This window comes from Necator americanus, chromosome III (assembly GCF_031761385.1).
Source record: "Necator americanus strain Aroian chromosome III, whole genome shotgun sequence".
Lineage (NCBI taxonomy): Eukaryota > Metazoa > Nematoda > Chromadorea > Rhabditida > Ancylostomatidae > Necator > Necator americanus.
Window position 1 is genome coordinate 33,855,811 of NC_087373.1, and position 26,162 is coordinate 33,881,972.

Sequence of the window (26,162 nt, forward strand, 5' to 3'; positions counted from 1 at the left end):
AAGTAAATCCGAGAACGCTTGATCCGGAGATTTTCAGTTTTTGCTCCAGCATAATTATGATGAAATGTGTAGAAGCAGCAAAAAACTTTTATTCATCTCTCTTTTATTCGAAGACAATTACCCGTAATGGTCCCAGTATTCTCTTACAAAACAAACTTCTACTTCATCCGCTTATTATAAGAATAGACATAGACAAACGTGTCGAAAAAAAAGAAAGAAATGCATAGTGGAAATTCTTGAACGTGAGGCCGAAACATCGAAATGCGTGAGGCTCAATCACGATGGCACATAGGGCAAAAAAATCATTCTTCTTCTTTTTTTTTTATAAAGAATGAATAATGACTCTGAATCGGTTCGGCAGAGATCGTAATGTATGTCAAGTCGAACACACACACATACGCACACACAAACACATAACACCAATCAAATACTATTGTGTATGTACTTAGTATTCCTTGAGTAAACAAAGCCTTTTAATGATCTTTTTAAAGGCGGCACGAAAATCCTGTGAGAATACCGTGTAGATGATCGGATTCAGCGCTGAGTTTAGATAACCTAAAAAATGATTATTGATTAGATAATTCGCAGTCACACACTACTTGAAGGCAGTGCGAAACGAAATTGACGATGTTGCTGGGTGAGGTTCACGAGTATATCACGCTTAATTCCTTGTAGCTATCTAGACAAATATGTGGTGTGAAAATCCTTGTGTGATCCCGTCTCTCTAACGATGCGACTTATTACGGAGTGATAGAACGCGGACCATTCGCAATGCATCTTCGATATTGCGTATGGATCAGCCTCTTCTACTTATTCAACTCACATTAGTTGGATTGCGGCAGTTGGAAGACGACGGAGTTGCCCGCATTCTATCGCGCAATACGTTGCATCGTTGGGAAGAACGGGTCATAGAAGGCTGTTTCACATGCCTTTTCCGGCATAAGTGAGGGGAAGCTGAGCGCGATCGTGGTCATACACGTGAACTACACGCTTGCTTCCAGTTATTCGTGGATAAATCCTCACATCGTTAATTTCCTTATAGATTCCCTTTAAAATCACTTCTAATAAGACTGTACCTAGCCAAGAAGTGATTGTTTCGAGTGGTCGTGGAATGGTACATCTACAAACGGGGCGATATAATGAGACTAGGAAGAACGGCGTCCAGCAAGCAACAAAAGTACCTGAAAAGAAAAACGGGGTTTAGGCTAAGAGAAAAATTCTAAAGACCGGGAGTTAACGAAAAGCAAAAAAAAAACAGCAAGCAATAGCAATCATCTACTCTAAAGAAAAACTGAAGTATTGAAAATTTGTAGAAAAATTCAGGCATGCAGAACATTGGGAAGAAGATTGGTTAGAGAATTTTCTCTCTTCTAAGGTGTATGTTGTAGGTGTAGGTACTCCGGAAGTACTTAATTGTACTCATTAATAATTACGCACCAGTAATTATGTATTTACTATTATTATAAGCCAAACCAAATACAAATGTTGATTTTTCCAGCACTTAGAAATAGATAGAGAGAGTGGGTACGTATCTGGGAGCTTCATTTCGATCTCAAAGGAATTTTCCCGGAACGTACCCGTGATAATAGCTAGTGTTCGCCATGCTTTTCGCTCTCGTTTCGTCTCTGCCGTCTCTTTTGATCGTCTCTTTCTTTTCCCAACCATTGGTCTCATTGGTTTCCCGTTTCCTGGATCACTCAGCTCGATTTAGGAGAAAAAAATTCATCTTTTAATTTTAAAAAATGAAAAAAAACCTTGTTGTATCATGTCGTCCAACTTAGTTTCTTGTTCAGGAAAACCATGATTAATAGTGCTATGGGCATGATCCTCCTCGGATTGAGTTGATGTCGAGGATTCGACTGTTACTCCCTGAAATTTCATTTATTTTCCAAAAAAATTCTTTCTCTCTTCACGAAATAACTTCATTCGTTACCTTTTTGTTTTTATATTCTTCACTTCTTTCGACATGAGTTACTAGTGTTGGAGGGGAAGGAGTCTGAAATATGTTTGGATGAGACAATCTGACTAAATATAACGTTATTTTTAGGTTTTTAATAGTAATTAATTTGATTAATAATAATTAATTTAATCATTAAGTTGTAACCACTGTAATCGCAACAGAATAAAAAAAATTACTGATTAAATATTCAAAAAGAACAAAATTTCACTTAATTTTTCCATTTCTCATATAAAAAAGGGAAATTAACCTTTCTTACCCTATTTTTACGAACCTGTTTGCGGGAGCGGGATAGTAATTATTATTATTGCAGCATTACATATATAGATTCTTACAAATATTTATATATTTTCACTCCATTATGATCTTTTTAAAATTAATTAACAATAAAAAATGTTTGTTCACCCACCTAAATAAGCAGTAGCTGATAAGGTGATAAGTTTTAGCGGCTAAGATCAGCTCAGGAGTCAATTTTAATTGTATGTCATCAGTCTTTTTATAATTGAGCTAAATGATTCATCTTCGACTCTATAGTTAATCTATTCATTTTAATTTTTATGCATAAATTCGCATTTTCAGTTGGAAGGGGAAATTTCTTCATTTTAGCACTACTATCAACACCTTTCACGACTTCACGACTTCACGACTTTCACGATTTAAACGGCAGTTTTCTTGAATAAGGTAAAAGTTTTCCTTGAATTTATTTGAACTACTAAGAAAAAAATCACTTCTTACTACTTACTTACTTAACGAAAAATTTTTGTGAAAGGAATGATTGAAAAGAGGTGTACATACATATTAACAAGACTAAGGTAAAAATCTCGCTAAATCTCATTCGAATGATCAGATCGAACACTGTCGAATGTTTTTGGTAATGCTTCAAAACAGATGAACAGAAGTGAAATCTGGATATTTTAAAATGTAGTTTGAATTGTGAGTTTATGTATATTTAGCGAAAGAATGATAAATTTCAAGTTTAATTGATAATTTTCATTTTTGTTGTGGTTTCACTTTGAAACAAAAAAAAAACATTATGTGGCTTGAGGGACCGAATTAACGGTACCGTTAACTAGTTCTAACCTTCTTGTTCTTTTTAAGAATAAGCGGTGCCGTTTTTTCATTTCCTTGATCGTTCGGTGGACGAATTACGGTACGTCGATCTCGTTCTCTTTTAAACCTGAAAAATTCCACGGAATCCTTTTAAGATAGGAAAATATTATTGTTAGATAGAAACATTTTAATATTTCCAAAAAAGTGGTCTTATCAAGGATGTGGTGGTCCCGTCCGGAAATCATTGAAGTAGAAGAGTTAGTACAAAATACAGTAAGAAATGAATCACACACACAGAAATCAAGGAGACCGCAATTTAGATACGAGGAAACACGCATACAATGAGTCGTCTTCCGTACTTTTTTCTATTTTTATTTTTTTAACCAGCGGCAGAAACGTTTTAATCATCAGTGTAGTAACTAAAATAATCAATTGACCGTAATTTATTGATCGAGTAGATCAATGATCCGTTTGCGCTAGAACTCAAGTGACTGTAAGTTCAAAAAGTGTGGACCGTGTCAAGAAATTTATGAAGGAACCTATTAATTTACCATTCCATGTAGCGCAATTTGCGCATATGTTGCCATCAGTATTAAAAATGGTACGATGTCATATGTGTGGTGTTATGAACTTCTTTTAAAAGTATTTTTTCGTTTTATTGGAACCTTTCAATTATTTTGGATCTATGTATTGCCGGATTAATCTATGAAATTTCTACAAAACCACTTTAAAAAAATGTTTTGCGACGAAAATAATCGTCTTTTAGGATATTGAATGTTCGTGTTATTCAAGGTTTGAAATAAAATTTAGGAAATGCTGAAAATTCCTGTAAAAATCGTGGTCATCTTAAGAGTGTTGGATCAATCCAAGACCTAGAGGATCAGGATCAAGCTTAAGATTTTCACACTTTCGGCCCTTGCAAATTTGTCTTCTTCATCATCATCATTTTCTCTTTTTTCATTCTGGTTTTTCTTTTTTCAGATTTTTCTCTAAATAAATAAGCCCTTGCAAATTTGTCGTTTACTTTTGTAAAGTTTACCTTTTTCTGAATTTATTTCCCGAAGAAAACATTCCACAAACTACCTAAACATAAAAAAATAAAAGAAATATATATTAGTACCGTACCTCTTTTTTGCTGCTCTCATAATCTTCCAATATACGCATATGATAGCTATGAGCGGAATATAGAAGGCGGTGGCAGTCGAGAACACCTTGAACAGAAAATCTTACTGGCATCGGTAAAGATTTTAGCTTAGGAAAGGACGGATGTACGTTAAAGTATAAAAATAAATAATAATAATAATACAAATATATAATAGTATAACTTAGTATAGGTATAAAATATAGACATCTCGTCGAATAAATTGCAAATAGACTGGATTGATTGGACGAATTGGATGATCTGAATGATTTCCTTATTCCGCGTTTTTAAAGTCCAGGAAAGGGCAAACTCTACGAAAAATCAGGCATTTGAGGAACACACACAACCTGATGACGTTCTTGCGGCGAACAAAAGTTTTCAGGTAGATCATTATCGCGTAATTCTAAAAATTTCTCAAATCTGTGTCTCTCTAATTGTTTACTTGAAAATTCATTGGAAAATAAACAACTGGGGGGATAAAAACTGCGATGTAACTTGCTTGAATCAACGTCTTTTTGAGTGTGAATTAACCTAAAGATTCAAAAATTAATGAAATTCGAAAATCGATGAAACTCAAAAAATTGCCTCTGATCACTTTAATTCATAGATCACATCCTTGGATAGTACAGACTGGAGCAATTCGATGCTATCCGAGCACGGAGCGAAACGGTTGAGGAACTATGTAGTTCCCTTTCATCAAAATATCTTGCATTTATTTTCTCGTTCGGTTTTACACCCATTCTGTAGCAATCGTTTGAAAGCCTTCTTATCCGTGAAAATTTCCTTTTGAATAAGTTTTTGGCCTTAACTCCATGTACGATCGTCATTTTTTACGTCCTCACTCCACTACGTTCCTGAGGAATCCCCTCCAAGAAGAAAAAAATACTTTGTTCAGATACTAACGTTCCGGTACTATAGAATCGAGTTCCTAATTGGATTTCACTCCAAAGTAGAAGTAGACCTGAGTGAACTAACTCAATTATGCCAAAGAAGCACTTGGATCGTAACCATGTTGGCGGAACCGCTCCCTTTCAGGAAAACCTCCTCAAAAACTCTGTTTTTGCAAGGAAAGCGACTACCGTAAAGATCTTTAGCTCACGTCTTTTTTTGTGTGAAAATTTCCTAACCAGGAAAAGAAGGAGTGAGCCTTATCCCATCAGAGGTTAAAATGAAATCTCTGTACCTCTAAGCGAATTTTTCGAGAATTCCTTCAAGAACATAAGGGATCGAACATGGCTTTGTCTATGAATTCGTTAAAAAAGGTAGAATTGTCCAGAATAAATATTTCCACCTTTCGCTATAAATTTTCCATCTTAAAAGAAATATTCAATCTTGGTTAAAAAAAGAACTCGTCTCTCCTGTTTCTCCTCATAAAATCAATCAATTCTATCTCTTTAATCATAAAAACAAGAAGATTGAGCGCTTTTACTTGTTTCATGGGGATATTTACGCGAGTAGTACGTCCTTTTTTTATTCATTAGCAATTTCCTGGATGTAGCCATCCAAAATTTTCTGGAAACCGAGATCTTCATCGAAATAAGCGGAATATCATGAATAAGCTGTTTCTTTACATCCCTCTGGAACTTTACTCAGATCATGGATACGAAAAAATCGATTCGTGACATACAGTAGGGACCATAGCTACGAGATAACATCGGTGCAGGACCAGAAGTTTCTATTCGGTAAAGTTCGGTGGTGTCATCCGATTTTTATTCACAAAATACATTTAAAAAAAGAAAAAGGAAAGAAAAGGGACAGAAAGCATAGAAATTATAGAAAATCTGCGTTTCCACAAAGAAAAATAACAAGGGAATAGTGGTGTTCCAAAAACTTTAATAAAACGTTAATGAAACAGGAAAATAGTTGTAAAAACAGAAGCAAGCAATAGTTTATGGGTTCACAAATTTTTTTTTGTGAAAAATAATCGAAAAAATTCCTCCTCCTCTCTGAGCTTTTCTGCGAAATCGAGAAAAAAAAATCCCCTAAAATGGCTTTAAACCAGTTCTGTCCTAATCACCACAACTTTTCCAGAAATTATCGGAAATTACAACGGCGGGTGCTGTTTGCACCATTAATATAATAACGGCGCAAAATGCAAATTACTCTAATTGTTTTCTGCATACCTAGTATTTTATACCAAGAATCCAGAATTAGCGTAAAAAATCCAATCAGAATAAATGAATTTGAGATTTTCGTCTTTGCAGACAACGCTTTCTGCAGAATAATTCGATTTGAAGAGGATTTTCCTTCCTGTTATCATATTTTTTTTCGTAAGGACATTTTATTTCGCGTTCATTTATTTATTTTTCAATTCCAAATATTCATTTTCATGATCATATTTTATTTTATATTTTTAAATGATGTAAAGAAAAGAGAAGCTATTCTGGATTTCGGTAAATGTGTACGAGATGTTTTGAATGAATTAATTAACGTATAGACCGCCTATCGTTTAGCGTTAAAAAATTTTTGCCACTTTGGTAATTAATTAGTAAAACTAATAATATAATTTATGATTCATTTTATGGGCATCCTCTACAGATCCCAGCTTTCCTTGTAAGTAATTTTTGGATCTGGGAATGACGGGAATTTGGGAATTGTAGGGGTTTGATCGCGGTCGCATGGTATTTGGATTAAAGAAACTTTTGTAGTACACTGTTCGCGCTAAGGTACGGTTTATGGTTCTTTTGGTCACGTGATGCAGACGTGATTATCCCAACAGATCAGAAGTGTTAATTTGTACCATGACCCTCAATACAAGGACTACTTCATGCCTCAGTTTATTAAATTTCTGTACAAAACTCCACTATTTTTTTTTATTATTTTCTGTTCTGTGTTTTTCTTTCTTGTTCAATCTAACGTTTTGGTACATTTTTAATGAATAAATAAATAAAATAAAAATGTATACGATATGAATTGCAAATATAGACTTAATGAATGAAAATTTAGGAATGTAGAGTTAATGGGGGGATCTTTTGACGTCTCAAGAAAAAATCCACTATTTAGAGGAATTTTGAAAAAGAGAAAAGAGAAGGAAAGAGGAAGAAAGAAAGAAAAAAGAAAATAGGAAAGAAAAAGCATAGAGAATAATTAGAGGATCTGGATGAATTAGAGAAAAGGAGCATCATTGAGTAACAATTTAAGGGAGGTATGAACAAGAACTCCAACTCCAACACTCCAATCCTGATTTTATCGTGGATCTCGTTTTCTTTTCCGTATTATGCACAAAATCGAATATCACTTTCTTGTTTATTTTTTGGATCGGTTTGAAAAAATTTCAAGGCATTTTCTAGGATGAATAAAACTGCTCCAGAATAAGTTCTTTATGTATGAGGACAAAGGGATTTGGTTCCCTATCAGAAACAATTATTCCGAACACACTGATAATTCATTCGAACCAATTATTTCCATTTTAGCTACTATTTTAAGGTCTAGAGTTGAACTTTGAACATTTCTGGAAGGAATCCTACGTGCTAAAATTTGCAAAGAGCTCTACAATTTCGAAAAAAAGCTGTTGACGGCGATGTTAATAAGTTAGAATGTCTTAGATGGCGCGGTCAATTCAATCAAAAGTGCACCCCAGACATCTTTGGGTGCAAAGTGCGTGTGTGTGCAAAAATTGCTTGCTCGCAGTGATATATGCCCACTTATCGCTAAACGAAAGTCGATGGTTTGACCTTAGTGGATTAATGAAACGTAACTCCACATTTATTAGCTATAAGTGCTTCAAAACTGTAAACAACCGCATTAACTTTGTGATTTTAATGGATAAGCTTATGCAAAAATTCCTCATTAATCCTCGATTGACTAGAAACTCCTTCGGAGCAATATGAGGGACTTTATTTTTATTATATAATTATATTTTATATTTTGGTTTTTTGGGCTACTTTTGCATTCAATTCTTTAAAAAAAATAAACCATTTTCATACTTGAGTGGTCATTGTACGGAGAGAACATATTGAAATAAAATAATTCCTCTTAGAACATTTCCCGTTTCAATTTTTCAGTTATTTTTTTCCGATTTTTCCCTAGTCCTTTTTCAACCACTACAATTAGTTCGCAATTAATGAACGCGAAATTTCAAAGACATAATTTCTCAATGAAGGTAATTATTCTGGGCTTATTTCAAGATATAGAAAAAATTGAGCCGCTTTGAAAAAGTGGGCAGAGGCTTCGATAAAAAAAAGCATCACTAGATAGGTTTTTTTGAGGCTTACTCCATTTTTTTTAATGAAATTCAAATCAGCACTAACTTTGAGAAAAAAAAACATCGCTAAAAACTGAAGCTTGCGCATGAAATAGTGGTGCTCATCAACAATTAGACGGAAAAAAAAGCGCAAAAAAAATCGAGAGAGATTAATGGACGTGCATTCTTCGCAGGTCCGTATTACCGTATACTCCGGAGGTTGTTTTGTCATTACTTTGAAAATTTTAGTGCTAATCACGTCGTTGAGTCATTTGCAGTCACAGCCGAAAAAAAAATGTTCCAGCGATGTTATGTCGTAAGTAAAATGTGACAAGATGCATGTGTTAAGTGCGTATGCACTTCTCGGCTCAAAAAAAATTGAACGGCAAAAAAATTCGAATGGAAATTTTGCGAGGTATTTAGGTTTTTTCTACTTCGAGTTTAAGCTAATGGCTACGACTACTGTACAATCCGATTCCACAATTATTTCCAGAATCATTAAAATTATGTTGGATGGAATATTCTCAACGCAGAATGAGAATAGAAAAAAGTCATCAAAAAGATGAGGAAGAGTTTGCGGCAGAATTTTGGGAAGAAGAGCAACAACGACGTCGAAACGTAAGATTTATGGTGCATTTGCACAATTAGGTCAAGCTTTGTCACGTTAAAACACCCTTGGATTGGAAGGCGATCTCGGGAATCACATGATTTGTTCCGTCATGGATTTTCTCACTAGGATGTCATGGTTAGGTGGAGTACGTTCTCGTCGTGCCTACGTGCAGCTGTAGATAGTAGGTTATGGAGAGGGGGGGTGATTCCGTCCATTTTTCCTAATTGCCGTGAAAAACGGCCCGGACGATACGGCTTCGAGCGATCCGGCGCGCTATTTTCTAGTTCGATCGGAGCGCGCCAGCCTTGCGCACGCGCCGCATCTTCCGGAACGTTTTTACGACAATTAGGAAGAAATGGACGGAATCATAATCTACGATCCCGTGTACGAATAATCTACGATCCCGTATACGAATACCCCACCTGAAATCCGTACCACCTCAGATTTGTGGGGTGACGCCTTTAAATATCTTACTTCGTAATGGCGTCATTAAAGGCAGCATAACAATCTGACGTAGTGAAGGAAACCGCTGGCCAAGCTAGCGATGGGGTTGTAGATTGCCGGATCAGGGCTGGTTCAGCTCATCTCACCCTCATCGTCCCAAAAAATGGCGCGGGAACTGCTTTAGTTCCAGCAAGGAACTTCAGAACGGTCCTCTATGTATACGTTCTGGTCATGTCAGCAACCTATTCGTAGGTTTCACTTGAGTAGGCAGTCGAGGAAAACTCACCGGCATTCGACCGCTTTGCAGCTGGATGCGGCGCGTGTACAAAGATGGCGCGTTGCAAATGAAATTGTCGTGAAAAAAGGAGTTTTTCTCGCCGTTTTTTTTTACTACGATTAGGAAGAAATGAGCGGAACCACCCCTGATCCCGCAATCCACGACCCCGCATAGAGTTTGTCCATCAGAAATCCGTACCACGTAAGATTCGTTGGCTGATTCCTTTAAAGGCAAAACTCTAGTAGGTCATATGGTGTACTGCGCGTGAGTTAGCAGGTCCTTTGGATTCGGGAGCGGTACGGGGGGAAGGGGACATGAGGCACAGGAGTGGCGCTGAGGGCCCCAGGAAGGAGGCGTCGAGAGAGAAGTCAGCTCCTAGTAGTAACGGTCTGGAGGACCTAAGGAGCACTTTCAGCAAAATTTTCCAACTTCGGATCTCTATAACGATGTGCATGTTGGAGTGTTTTTTACAATTATCATTTTGAAAACCTATAAATCCAGGCATTCAAGAGATTAGAAGCACTCAAATCCATCCTCCGGATCCAGGGAGCTGTGTCCGGGTTCTGATTACCGATAAATGCTGATCTTTTGGAAATGGGACTGTGGTACAGTAGTTCCCCTTCAAATTTGAATGAGAATTACATTTCTGAGTAAGTTTCATAAGTTGTGCTTCATAAGGGTATGAATTTGAGAACATAGGTTGTTTTTTCTCCTATTTTTTTTATGTTCCCATCCTCGGTAACGTAGTTTTTAAGTCTCATCACAGTCAAATAACATTCATCATGAATTGCCCCTGAATCGATATATTCACTCGTCTTTGTATTCTTTCGTGGAAAGGACAAATCCAGGATAAACACAACTCATCCACCAACAATCGAATCGTACCTGATAGCTAATCTGTTGACTCATTAGGCAAACATGTTGACGAAGCACACGATCCTTGAAACCGTCGTCTTTCCAGCCGGCAAACGGTGCCAAACTGATCAACAGTGACGTCATCCAGATGATCGCCAACATTATCACTATTCGCTTAGGTGTACGATTTTGTACATAGCTTACATCTGTGATCGACCAGTACCTGAATGTGAGCGAATTTCTCAGCGAGACAACAGTTTTCTTATACAGAAATAATGGAGAGCAATAAAAATGTACGGTAGCCATGAGCATTTCTATATTTAAATCTATACAAAATATACATAATACAAATAGTAATAAATATAAATGTGATAAAACTAAAAGCGATAAACAATACAGTAATAAAATAACATAATAATAAATAAACATAAAATATATCTGTATAAAATCCCTTAGATAAGTCCGCTTGACAAGGTCGCTGCTATCAATATCATCATCGCTATCGGTAAATAGTTTAATTTAGTTTTTGTTTTTAAATTTAATTTAGTTTTTTCAGTTTAATTTTTTTTGCTATAATGTTTTTTGTTTAAAGTTTTAAAAAATCTCGTTTAAAAATCTTTGTCAAGCAAAAAAAGGCGGTGGCTAATTTAAATATGGGAATGCTCGTGGCTTCCTTGAATTTTGCAAAAATAAAAGCGTACTTATCCGTGGGATTCTGGGGTAATAGAAGAAAAGCAATAAATTACAGTAATTACAGTAATCAATACCAATAATCAGTCAGCAAATTAGTAGGGAATTTTTTTCTCGAGAAAAAAAAATTATTAGAAGATCTAACAACTTCTATAACCCATTCCAATTATTTTAAAAGTTTTTTTCTATCCTCTAGGTTGCAAATTACCTAATTACCATATGGAAGAAAATCAAGAAAAAGTTAGATAGCAAAGAATTTAGATTTTTTTCTCCGGAAAACGTTAGCCGTTTTTTCTAATGTGTTGTTTCCCATTTTTTTTAAACTATACTATTTTCAATTCATTCACTATTGATCCCGTGTTCTTCTCTTGCCATACACAATAAAGATAAATAAATAGATAAAAATAAATAGGGAAATAAAAACGTTTTTTTTCTCGCAATAATGTGTCTAACATAGCGAATATATGTAACAAGGATCAAAAGATGGGAATTTTACAGCAAAAACTATTCTACAATAAATGTTATAGCATAATCGAGCGAACGAAAAAAAAAACTAATACAGGGAACAGAATGGAATGAAAAAATTGAATGGAATATGTCTGGATGTACCTGTCAAGTGCGATTGCCACTAAATGCAGTATTGAAGCGGTACATACGATAACATCGACGGAAATCCAAAAATCACACAACGTCATGCCGAATCTCCATTCACCAGCCACCGTCGACCAAGCACCTAACGGTGTTACAATGAGACCAACCTGAAAAAGATGAAAGAGGTGCTAGAGGGCTGGCGAGAACTGGTCCACAAATCCTAACGTTGAGCTCTGTAAAGCTAGTCACATATTATGGTTGTTCTAAGATTGTTCAGCCTCTTTAAAAAGATGGTGATCCCAGGGAACTGGCGAGAACTGGTCCCCAAATCCTAGCACTCAGCTGTGCAAAGCTGGCCACTTTTTATGCATTTGAAATGTATGTGAGGAATTTGAAAAATGTGCAAAAATACTAAGAAAGCATGCAAAGAGTAGGTATAGGACACAATCTAGAGTTCTAAATCCGTTTAGATTTCAAGGAATGTTTTTTGGTCGCGAGAAAAGGACTCCATGATATTGTAAGTTTCCAAGTTAATTAATACCTTATCCTGATAATCACTTCATTTTTGTTAATTTTTTCCATTTTTTCTAACCTCACACCGGTTTTCGTCTGAGCGCAACGGCTTGCAGAAAAATTTCTAACAACTGAAATATTTCGAACATAAGGTAGAGTAAAATAGGGCGGAATCTCGAAAAAAAATACATAGATGCTACAGTAAGTTTATTATTTCTTTGAAAATTTCCTTTCCCTTCCCTTTTTCCTCAATGAATGCAAGGATATCATCTTCTGTTGCTGTGGATTGCTTTCAACTTTTTGTCCAAACCACACATTATTATTATTATTATTATTATTATTATTATTATTATTATTATTGTTATTATTATTATTATTATTATTATTATTATTATTATTATTATTATTATTATTATTATTATTATTATTATTATTATTATTATTACTATTATTGATATTACTGACATTATTATTATTATTATTACTATCATTGTTATTATTATTCTTATCACTATTAAGATTTCCGCTTTTCTAAAATATTTTCTTGCGTATTTTTTTAAAAGTACATTTCATCTATTTACATATTATTTTCTACAAATCAAGCATAATTCTGAGTCGTTTGGTATAATGATATCTACTATAATACTTTTCCAGCTTATTTTATCCAGTATTCTAGAGCCGCACCATGGAATCAATAAGACCAATAAATTCAAGCAAAGGAAAAAAAAACTAAAAAATAAAATAAATAAAGTTAGGCATGTATATATGTGCGTTCCCTCGAGTACATCGCGTAGGTGTGATAATCGTTGCTCTTTTCACGTGTGTGTAGGAGTGAAAATTTCGTTAGCGTAGCAGAGAAGGAGTTCCTGGATCCGCAGAAAGTTGATCCAATTACTAACGCGATGACGTCAACCATCGCTATTATTAGCATCATTATCGAAGCGAAAAAAGTTCATATGCATAAATTCGAGTGAACTTTGTTGTTTTTGAAATCGAACACGGATAGGTTAAATCTGGTTGAACTGACTATTCCAGGAATTCGCGTGGATTCGCAGAAACGATGCACCCACTATAAATTCGAATAATTACTGTAAAAGTTCGTGAGATGTTCGCGTTCGATCCGCAATAACTCGTATTATGAGGAGAATTTTCTCGAAATAATTTTCTCGAAACAATTTACGAATATGATAAAGGTGAAAAATAGGCTATTCGGCTCATGTCGTCACGTTTTTTTTGTTCAGTGCATGGAATGAAAAATAAATAAAATAAAAAACAGTATGAAAGATATAAATTCAGACTTCAGATTTTCTGAATTCTTTAGGATTAGAATGATTCAATACTAACTATCCGTACGTTTGCACCATTTGTTTGTATATTCGTACCGTATCCGGCACCGGTCCCATCGTTCGTATAACCGAACCAACGTCCTCAACGACATTTCATGAGCTTCCTGGCTCAGAAATGTTCCCCATATTTACCACCGACACCTCCTTATCATGACGTTTCTTTTATCAATAAATAATCAATAAAGTGGAGAAAAGGATAAATTGGCTGGAAATAATCAATCCGCTCAGGACCCGCCTATCCATTCTATTTCAGTTCAGAATCGCCATGAGGTTTACGTGCTCGTGTCTAGCCTACACAATAACTAGCGGGGAGTAGCCGAATAGCTGTCAAGTCAGTGTTTTTATCCTCCCAGACAAGTCTGATACCGATTCATCGACTCCAGAAGGATAAAAGGATTGGTTGGCACTGAGGCGACTTCGAACCATCGATCGACAGTGCAGTCACAACCGAACCTCTTAGCTCTTAGCGACTGCGCTACACCCCGTCATGTTTCCTTCATATTTTTCTTCAATAATAATATCCTTCATTTTACGTCATGACGTTTCATAACTATTTTTAAATACTACTTTATTATATCCTCTGCTTGAAATTAACCTTCCCTACCTTCAACCTTATTTCCGTCTAAGGCCAGTAGATCCTAGGAATTCGGTGAAAGTACGTGCACTAAGGGGATAAAACTGAAGTGAAGAGGTTGGGGCGAATAGAGGAACGCGCGGAGGACATTGTTGTCGCGGCGACATCCAAAGTGAAAACCTTCCCTTTTCACGGAAGTTGAATGTGAGTGACGAGAGCCGCTAGGAGGTGCGTTGAGGTTGAGGAGATGTGTGTGTGGGGTGCGTAGGCCTAGAAAAGGAACGACGTTTTTCGTTCGTTCGTTCGTTCGTTCGTTCGTTCGTTCGTTCGTTCTCCAGGCACAGCAGCTCCATTCAGCCAGTGAACGAGCAAACGCCGCGGATGGGAATCCGATCCGACAAAGTCAATTTCGTCGCGGATACGAAGAGAAAAAAACGCGCGCCGTAGAGGCTCGGATGCTCTTCCTAGACTCTCGAAAGAGACGAAAATTGAGGTTGCTTTCCGTTAAGATCCTGCGAAATTAACTTCTTTTGTAAGTTTACTTCAATGTTATTTGTAGATACGTAAATAAATAAATAAACAAATGAATAAACAGCAGAAAGGGATATTGTCAAGGTGAATGGTTAAACGAGGATTGCTAATTCGTTTTCTAATCACTTGTAGGTTTTTTTTCGCCCTCTGAAAAACATGAAGTGAGGGAAATTTGTCAATTTTCTCACAATGTGAGCAGTCTTTTTTCTTTTGAGCTTGAAAACAAAACGAAAATTTCTCAAAAGCGTCCATTGGTTCCGTGGAAAAAATTTCTCTCATCTTTTCGAAATGAAGAGATCAGGACCTTTTTTTTGGCCCCGATCCAGAAAAGATCAGATCTTGATTTTTCTAAGAAAATATTTTGTTTTCATCAGTAATCGCATTAAACCAGTCTCTCGAGGTTCGTAAGAAATAAATTCAAAAGAAAATTTTTTTGAAAATGAAATTAATTTCAGCTTCCGTGTGAATTTAGAAAAGTCTTTGTACTCATCAACTCCTACATAATTTACCTCCCCCGTCCACTCCGTTACCTCATTTTTTTCTTCATTTTACCCATATCGGAATATTATATAATTCCTGTAAAAGTGATTAGGCTAATTTTCAAAAGTAATACGGATACGTGGGATAAGCAGACGGAGGGAAGAAGAAAAAAACCCTAATCATTTCAATGGTGTTTCAATGGCGGCGAGTTCGGAGAGGGAGAAAAGAACGCCCACGTCGTTTTTTTCGCGGCGCCTTTTCTCAAGATATAGACACCGGGGGAAAAAAACGAACTTACTAGTAATGTAATGACTTCATTACTGTAATGAACTCCATCTGTAGATGAGAAAAGAGAACTCTGATGCCATCTAATTTCAATTTTCGTTTCATTTTAAGTCATGATCAGCAGGAAATATGCTGGTTGTAATGCGTTGTACTGTGAAATATCGTTCGAAATAATGCTTCATATTTAAATCCCGCGTATTCCATACCAATAGACCTCGACTACTAATATATAAAACTGTAATTATGCAAATAAAATAAAATAAAAAATAAAATGAAAAGTTAAAAATCGTAGTTAAGTTAAAAAAGTTAAAAAGTTCAGTCTAAAAAGTTTGTAAAATAATAAAATAAAATGTAAAATTCAAAAATAAATTTGTAAAAAAAAGAAACATAAATGTGAACTTTTAAAACTAGGAATGCGTAAAAATCAGAGAAAATTAATTGAAAATCATTGCTTTCTTTCGAATTTTCCCTTAAAATTTCCGGAAGAGAATTCAGGCGAACACGGAAAACCTTGCATGTTTGATTCTTTGCTCTCGGCCGAAATTCCTGCTTACATGGGGAATCGGGACCGACGCGACCGCCTCAGCTGACTTTTTGTACGGAAATGTATAATCGCTCATGGAATACAAAATTTTCCAGAAAATTTCGGTAAATAAAGCCAACTAATTATAAAAAATCATTTATAAAAAATAAAAAAAACATTGGGAAGGAAGAGTAAAATATGTATATAATAAATCAGATTATTTGATTTTAAATTTGATTGTTTGCGATTAGTTACATAAATAAATATAAATGGTTTAAAATAATTGAATATAAACAGCATTGTATAATAAAAGTTAAAACAATTGAATTTTATAGCAGCGTATCGCAAGATTTTTAGGTAATAGATTTTATAAATTTTAATTCCAATGATAGATCCTTGGAATTTTCTTGGGATTTTGTTACAACAAACCTAATTAGTTTTAACTTCAACAGTTTGTTTTACAGATTTTCGTGAAATTTAAAGAATTCAGTGAATTGTGGGAAGAGAAATAACTGGCTAATATATATATATATATATATATATATATATATATATATATATTAATAATATATATAATATATATATATATATATATATTATATATATTAAAATATATATAATATATAATATATATATTTTTATATATATATATATATATATATATATATATATATATATGTATATATATATAGACACTAAAGGAGACCAGAAAAAAATGTTTTGTTGTTGTTGTTTTGAAAAAAGTTGTTTGTTGTTAAAATAAAGTGTTCTTCAGAGTTCAATCTCCAGTTAATATTTGGGCTCAGATAAATTTTTATAATAAATTTGGATATGTTTGATGGTCCAAATGTATCCGAAAATTAAGCTCTGTCCCTCAACACCACCTTCAATGTTTTTTAATCTTAAAAATTATATTTAAGATCCAAATTTAGATCAATAAGACTATAGATTTCTTCTAAAGAGAAAATTTTAGACACACAATTGCAGTCGATTAGTGATGCGAATAATTTTTTCCTCATCATTTCCTTCTCTCATGTTCTATACACATTTTTTCTATTCTTCAATTGTTTCTTTCAATCGTATCCATTTCAAAATAAAAGAAAAAAATAATCTTTTTTTTTGAAATTGTAGAGCCTAAGAAAAATGTTTAAAAAAATCCAAAAGCGATTTATTTCCCTTCCATTTTCGAAATCCTACATATTTCCTATATTATTACGTTAGGAATAGAAAAAAAAGCTATTTCTCCCAATTTTTTTTTCCTTCACAGAGGAGTAATGTTCGCTTTTCGAGTTTTTCTTTTTTTCTTTTTTTCTCTTCTTTTTCTTTTTTGGTGATTAAACCATGTTGAAGAGTGGTGGTTAGGACCATGAAAGACTATCCAAAGCAGGGATTTTAATCCGTTCTGTAGTCAGTGCACGCAATCTTGCGTGTCACCATACGAGATGATGGTGGAGTCGTTAAAATAACGGATGAAGCGAGAAAAACGAGATCATTCGCAATTTAAAATGAATCATTGACGTTAAGGAAAGGAGAGAAAAGGAGGAGAAAGATGAAGAGGAAGAGAAGGATGAAGGAAATTTATTTTTAAGATTCTTTTTCCCTCATCATTTCCTTTTTTCATGTTCTATACAAATTTTTCTATTTTCAATCTTTTTACAATCGTTTCCGTTTGGAAATGAAAGTGAAAATAAAATTTTTTGAAATTGTAGACCCAGAGAGAGAAGGAGAAGGAGGAAGACAATGAAGAGGGAGTCAGCCTAACTCCTAATCTCTTACATTTCGCAATAAAGCCGCTCAAATTCTGTCCATGCGGAATTTAACCTTCTTAACTCTTTCTTTTTAGCTAAATAAAATCGATTTTTGTAATATTTTCCGAATACAATCAGCTTCGGCGCGACATGGTGAAAAAAAAAACAAATTTTTCTAGTATTTTTGCGGATTTCAGGTTCTAAATTGATTTTTTCTGAGGTTGTTCGTAGAATATCTTCTTGTAATCTGATTTTTATCGTTTTTTTTCAATCCAGGAATAGGAAACTATGATTAATTGGGCGTGAAGAGTTACTATAACGCATTTAGCGAAGAATTTATATTAATTTGTAAAATTTTCCACTTCACATCACCTTCACCCTTCTATGATTGCCCTTTTGATTGAAAATTTGACGTAAACACTAACATGTTCCATAAGAAAATGAAGAAAGTGAACGCTGAAGCATCTCGCTTTTGAAATCTTTCGGTTTTAACAGAAAATTTCGGAAATTTTCCGGAGAACCTCAAGAAAACCCCCGGACAAATCGAGCATTTCAAAGAAAGATATAGATATGATATTGTTAATTTATGTGATATCCAGATAAACTGGGGTTGCAGAGTTGAGAAATAGTAAACAGTGTTTCGCAGAATTTTCTTATATTTATCGTTTTTTCTCCTTTAGAGAAATCAACTTTCTAAGAAGGAGGTTTATTGTGTAAATTTATAAACTTTATAAAAAACTAGTTTCGTAGAAAGAAGTGTTTTCCTAGAAGTGAAGCAACAGCAACGGTCGAAGAAAATTCTCAGAGAACCCCCTTTGATTGAAAACATCCTTCGAACCACCCTTCGCTCCGCTCATCCACCATCATTGATCTACAGAATTCAAAATTTACAAAGACAAAGAGATAAGGATACTTGTGAAAAAGCGGTTCTTACGGGTCGAATCCCACAAATGGTCGAATCATTGGAGGCACAAATAAATAAGTATGAAATAAATAAATATGTGTAATCACAAAAGTTTTTCTTAACACAGGTTTCTTTCCAGGAGGAAAAGGTACCAAATGCTAAGATGTCCATTAAAAAAATTACTTTTCTGAAATATAAGTTGTCCTTGACATAATAGAGGTAAAAGTAGAAGTAAGTTTAAAGTAGTAGTCCTTGAGATAATAGATGAAATAGTGGTGAAACATATCTACACATATATAATTTCATGAAATATTAAATTTTACAAACATATTCAGTCTTCCTAACGTTTAATTTAATTTAATTTAAATCAATCAATCAATTAAATTTAATTCAGATCCACTTTAATCCAAAATCATGGACACACTTTGACGAGTTCTCAAGAATTTTCCACGTCACATCTAGTTTCCAACGAGTTCTTGCAGAGAAATTAATCCTATGCGATTCGGTAAATAAGAAAAGAACGGAAAATGATTTTTGTTCCCAGAAATTTGGAAAATGTTCCTTGCACGTTGTGAAAATTCCCGGTTTCAAAATAATCTAAAATACGTACATACATAAATAAGAACTGAAGAAGTCAATAAATACAGGCATAGGTTAAGGTTAGACTAACAGTTAAGGACTAACTTTTAAAGCACTAAGAACTAAAGATCCGCTTAAAATCGAAACTATCTCAGTGAAGTAAAATTAGAGGTAAAATAAAAATCAGTAGTGAGGAAAAATCCAAAACTACCTCGGTAACATGGAATTAAAAGTAAGAGAATTAATAAAAGTAAAAAGAAAAAAAAAGAAGATTACTCATGATTACTCATGTCCATCTGAGTTCTAAGTTAATTTTTCTTTTTCTTCTGAAAATCGATGAATATCAAGTAAATAAATATCGGGAGTTTTTCCTCAAAACGGTATCCTTTTCAGAAGGAATGAAAAAATAGAAAGAACCAGAGGATTCTCAGCACCTTTTTTCCAGTAATAGTCGAATTTTTTCGAGAACGTGCTGTGTAGTGCTTGAGAACTCTACTGATTTTTTTTAAAATAAGTTTACCCTTTAATAAAATAAAAAAAGACGTAGAATTAGCGTGGCGTACGTAACGATACGCGTATGTATGAAGTTCTTTTGTTATTTTTCTAATCAAGCTATTTAACTCTCGGTCTAGACAATTCTCGTCCCCGTCTCGTTGCACTTAACGTAACCTTATTCCCAGAATTCTCCTCACTTCTCATCACTTCTCATCCTTCCTCTCCTCCTCGCCCTCCTCCTCCCGCCGCTTGTCCCCGCTCTCCCCCTTCGCCGCGACATGCTCTCCACTGCTTTAAATCGAATTGAAAGCATTGCGTGTGAGAAAGAGACGAGAGCGATAAGATTAGGGTTTCATGTTAGCACATAGTGAGTTGACGTTGAGTTGAGCACGCGTTCAGGATAGCGTTCAGGATACGCAGAGGACTATACGAGACCTTCTGGGACCTCCTCAACGGAACTCTTTCAGTCCCCCATCGTCGACGTCAGTGGGTGGAATTTCCAGAAAGTCATTTATATTAAATAAAATAATATTTAAAATAAAAATAATAATAATATAAAAATAAAGTAAATATAATAATATAATGATAAAATAAAATAATATTGATATAAAAATAATAATACTATAAAAATAAAGTAAATATAATAATATAATAATGATGTAATAAAAATGAGTAAAATATAAAATACAATAAAAGTAATAACATAAATAAAATAAAATAACATTAATATAATAAAATAATAATAATGTGAGAAATAAAATAAATATAATAATATAATAATAATGTAATAAAAAAAGTAAAGTATAAAATACAATAAAAGTAATAAAATAAATAAAATAAAACAACATTAATATAATAAAATAATAATGAGAGCTGTAGCCAAGATTGTTATTGATCGCCTTGGATGCTTTCTATTAATGTTAATATTAGTAATAATAGTATAATATAATAATCTTAGCTTTCTATAGGGTGATGAGCCGCGCTTAAGAGAATAAATCACTAATGGCTTTGATTTTTTCCAGGAGGCTCTGACCGAGGCGATAACGCTGAAACGAAACGTTAGGTGTTGTTTAATAAAGGAAGATCAATACCTATCTTGGCTACAGCTCAAGAAAATCAGTTGAAAACTACGTTTCAACATGCCAAGATTCAAAAACAGTCGAACATGGGGAACAATAGTAGTATTAGTAGTAAATAATATTCTAAAAGCTAACAAATTAACAATATTTTGTGATATAATTGTATGTATTATATTACTACTATGTAATATTATATGTAATCATGTTATAATACTACAGTTTATGTATTTTTCCTATAATTTAATCATTTAATAAAAGATTAACTATACATCTAATATTATCCGTTCGATAGGCTCAATTATCAGAGTTTTGCCAATTTGTAGTATTTTTAAGATAAATAAAATAGAATAGAAATAAAAAAATCAAATAGAATTGTGGCAAAATATAGGCTCAAACTTGGATCGTATCTTTCTTTACGTGATTTCCTAAATAAAATAAAATGTAAAAAAATAAATTAAATAGAATTGTGGTAAAATAGGGGCTCAAGCTTGAATATACTATACAAGGTGAGGAAATACGGTAAGAAGATACGGTAAGCAAAAGGAAATCACATAACACCCCCTTTTTAAGGCGTGTTTGCGTGTTTTTCGAACTTTATTACAATGTTTTTTGATTACGGTGGGCGAGTGTTGAAGCTACGAATAACTACAAACTACTACTTCTCTTCAGGTAAACACAACAACATTTTCTTCCACGTGTAATGTTTTCGGTTTCTTTTTTTCCGCATTTTCTGAAAACTCTCCTGGAATTTTCAAAACAATTCGCAGCTGAGTGTAAATAAAAGTAAAAAATGAATTAAGTGAGTGAACATGAAAAAATTCTGATATCTATAAACGCTGTAAACAAATTACTTATTCAATTATCATTAAATTAAATATCAAATTGAACCAAATTAAATTATTATTAATTATAAAATTCTAAAACATATAAAAATTTTACAATACAACACGTCATCATTATAGCAGATTATACAGAAGAAACCAAAAATTACTAAAATGCTATCACTATGGTGGAATAAACAAAATAAACAGGAAGTAAACAAAGTACTTCTTCACCATGGTTGAATAAACAAATAAGTCATCGTCGCTAAAATAATTAAAATTGTCCTCATTCTATCCGTGCTTCATTCAATAGAAATGTCTCCTCATTTGAAAAATACAAAAAATCTCCCGTCTTCGTTTGAAGAATGTGAAAAAAAATACTTCACCACTGCAGTGAAATAAAAAAAAAACTAAATCATTACGACTAAAAAGAACAAAAATACCATTCTTATCAGTTCATCCTGAACGTTTTTTAAATTTCCATCAGTTCATTCCTAGTTTTTTTTGCCGATGAAACGCTTACTGTTCTATTTTAGAACTCCGGAAAACCGGATGCTGATGAGTTCATGGAATAAACTTATTGAGCGAAAATACAATTATTGAAAATATTTTTGTAATTGCTCCCTCTCACTCCCCGCCCCTCCGCTTCAGATGAACATTCAAGTGATTCTTCCCAGAAATTCGAGGCGTACCCCGAAACGAGGAGAAGAAAGCGAGCGAGCGAGCGCTCGCTTGCGAGGACGACATGATGTCGTCATGAGTTTTTCGACAAGCTGTCACTTGCACGAATGCGCAAGTGGCCGTGGAGGTCATAGAAGATTTGCCAGGCTGAGCTCCATCCACACAGCAACACCAGCAGCATTCACTTACCACTTCAAAGTTGAAATCGATGAATAGCTGGAGGGAATTTTCACAATCCCGAAAAATATCCTACAAATGTATTACAGTAATACTAAGGACGAGTTCAAGCAAGAAAATCGTTCGAATATGGTACTTAAATCAATTTTTTAAACCATTCTGTAAGTATTACAGTGATATTTAGGACGAGCTCAAGTCAGAAAATCGTTCGAGTATGACACTCATACTGATTTTTTTTCAGTAATCCTTATTCCTTTTTTGAATCCAAACGGAGGAGTAATTTTTGATTTTTTTCTCAGAAATTTCCCTTCGAATTTCGCTAATCTTAGTGCCTCTTTCAAAAAGAACAATCTAGATGAATAAATACCAATACCACTTAGAATCACCCTAAATTTATTGCCGAAAAAAATCTTGCTGAAAAAAAAATTTAAAAACGATAAAAAAAATCACTTGAAACAGCTCTCTATCCATTCCACAGGGGCTTGGGTGAGATTTTTGAGGAATCGTTCATACAGTATCCTCACGTGACCAATAAAATTGCATGGATATGGAAATTATAGTGATTGTCAGAAAAAGGTGCTGCTAGAATAGCCATATACACCGAAATCGCGATGTAAATTACCGGTCGCATCTGATGGCAACAAAATCGCAGCGATTTCATAGATAAAAGCATCGCGGCGATTGAAGAAATAAAAACGTCACAGCAATTATAGGAATAAAAATAATATTAATAGCTTATAGCGCAGCGAGCGCACTTTGTTTGATAGGTTTCCAGAAAACGTTGAAGGATTTTGAGGAGCTTCTACGAAATGTCGCCTAGCTAAGCATGCGTAAGGAGAAGTATAAACGGTGCCCTGGGGGAACATCTTTTCTTTCTGTCCTATTTACATAGTAAAAATTAAACCGCTTAATAATTCTTGAAGAAATCCTAAAGAAACCTGTCAAGGGGTAATACGGAGAGGGAAATTTCTGGAGATTATCCGAGTAACAGATGTCTTAATTATTTTGAGAGAAAAAAATTGGATAAAATCTTGCAAATTCCGAATAAAATTAAAATTTCCTGTTGACAACCCTACGATAATTTTGGTGCATGTAGTTTAAATGATTCCAAGAGCACATTCGTACTCGTATTTCTCGCAATTCCTCGGGACCTCACGTTTCACACAGCTCATCCCCTCGGTCCGTCCGCCCGTCCGTCCGTCGTCAGCAGCTCGGCGCTGACGTTTTCTCTCAACGGGCAAATCCAGAGCCAAATGAGCGCGCCGACATCACCGCCGACACGATGATAAAAACTGAGTTGAGATCAGATGGCAACAAAATCATGCACGGAACGGAACGGGAACCGCCAGAGCGGAACAAAAAAACCAATGTCGCACGCTGCCGCACTAATGATACAACAATCGTGATTGAAAACGAAGAACGTGACGCTACGTGACGTCATTGTGGTCGAAAATTTTCACTCGAGAAAAAAATAATCCGCTCAGAGTCAATTTTCACTGCATCAATTCTTCGAATACACTTCGTAATACAAATAGAAAATTAGTTTGACTCAATTAAAATTTCTATCCAAGGAAAAAAGTATAAACGTACCACTAGATCCGCTACCGCCAATGAGAATATCAAATAGTATTGTGGTCGTCCACGTAGATCACGTTCCCATGCGATCGCCACAATCACAAAAACGTTCCCGATCACACAGAACAGTATCAACAGCAGGAGAATAGCGGCCAACGTTAACGATTCCATAAATGGTCGTAGCGATTCGTCAGCAATCGCTGGCGACACGCCATTGTCGCTTATGCCCGCTGACGTCGCCGCCGCCGACGCCGCCGCTGCCGCCACCTCGGTCGCTGACGTTGCCAGCTTCTCATCGAGCCAGGTGCCAGCGATAAGCGTCGTAGTCGTTGTGTTTCGGTCGTTCAGCATACCTTTACCGACCTCTTCATCTGAAAATTTGAAGGGTTAATGAGGTGAGCTGATGGCGTTACGCTTTCGAGCAGCACACATATGTCTCAAATTATTGATTTGTGTGAGAAAGAACGGAGCGGTAAGCAGTACGCAATGGAATGAGAAAGAATGATAGAAAAATGTGAGAAATGGGAATGTATGTCCAAAATGTTCCAGAAAGCGACGAAGCGTGTAGGATGGAGAAAAAAAAAGGTGCGTGTAATTTCTCCGGATCTAAAATGAACGCTTTACAGTAGTCTTTATGGATATTCTAGCGATTCGACTCCATTCTTCACGATGACATCGAGGGGAAACGCAAAAGACCTTCATTTCGTCGAATATTTGAAAAATTTCTCCAATTCCTCCGTCAATTCTCACATAAATGAGACAAATTACAGATAAGATACAATTTTTTTATCCCTTATAAGAGTAGTGCGTCTATTTTTTTTACTACAGTGGTACGGTAGAGATTAATTCTGGCATTACGGACATGAATATTTCCACATGTCGAGGGAAAATGGACGATACAAAAAATAATTGCTGAAAAAAATAGATTTTCTTCCCCGGAGAATTACATTTCGAAGTGTTCAACAGCGTTGAATAGAAGAAAAAACAAATTAAAAACAGGCTGACAGCAGAGATGAATAAATGAATGGAGGAATGAATGAATGAACTAATGAATGAATGAACGAATGAATGAATGAATGAATGAATGAATGAATGAATGAATGACCGAGTCCCGGGAAATAAGGGAGCGAGCAGGGAAGCGACCGAAGTCCATCACCGTAATAAAAAATGTCGAAAGAAGAGAGGTAAAATAATGATTTTTTTCAAAATTTTTCTTTTCAGAACGGAAACCAATCCAAAATTTAAAATTTTTTCCTTCCAGAACGGAAATCAATCGAAAAGGGGTTAACATAGACGATCAAGCACTATAATTTCACTACCGTACGCTGCTGATCTTATACATTATATACACTATACATCGGTATTTCCGCAGCACCCATCCAGAAATCGAGAGCACCCGCCAGATTCAGAGTACTTCGATACAGTGACGATTTCAGAAATACCACGAGAGAATGCGACAAAGTGGGCGGAGCTAGCCGGTAGTTCTCTTCGCTGGCTCCGCCTCTTTTACCAGAGTGCCGGCAAAAGCTGAGAATGAAACCAACCAATTGAATTTGGTAGAAAATAAGTCCAGAAAAGAACAATGAGGGAAAAAATCGAAAACTGAGGGTGAAACTGAGAGTGTTGAGGTAGAGTATGGATTTTTTTTTCTAATTTTTAGGTCTTAGAAAATTTGATCGAAAGAAAAAAGAGGCGGGCGGTTCCTACAAGATCCAAAATTTCCTTATTCTTATCATTCTATCCTATCCTATCCTATATAGAATTTTCTCAAAATAGCAAACAAAAGGCACCATTACCGACTTCCAAGAAAAAAAAAGTGAAAGGTGATTTGCTTTTTTTTCTCTTCAGATTTTTTGACAATATAAAAAGGTAGCTATTGAAAAATATTCGTACAGTAGTTTTTTTTTTGTTTTCTTTCCGTTGTTGAAAATTGACTGAGTATATTCCCATGGCTGATGGTTAGTATTTCTTATAGAAAAAACTATAAGTGCAAGTGCCGTAAGTGCAAGTATAGAAACCTAAGGCAAAGAGAAGAGGAGATTGAGGCGAGCGA

The 26,162-nt window shown here is 34.8% G+C and overlaps 1 protein-coding gene across 1 annotated transcript; it reads right to left on the reverse strand.

Annotated features, from left to right (window-relative positions):
* Nucleotides 1–445: 445 nt before the first annotated feature.
* Nucleotides 446–24,460, reverse strand: RB195_011837 (uncharacterized protein; the record flags this gene model as incomplete). Its single annotated transcript, XM_064193420.1, has 10 exons — nucleotides 446–555; nucleotides 1,077–1,181; nucleotides 1,578–1,688; nucleotides 1,755–1,869; nucleotides 1,934–1,996; nucleotides 3,038–3,134; nucleotides 4,133–4,218; nucleotides 10,548–10,740; nucleotides 11,817–11,965; nucleotides 24,125–24,460. 10 exons carry the CDS (start codon nucleotides 24,458–24,460, stop codon nucleotides 446–448), a joined length of 1,365 nt encoding a protein of 454 aa, XP_064051003.1.
* Nucleotides 24,461–26,162: the final 1,702 nt, after the last annotated feature.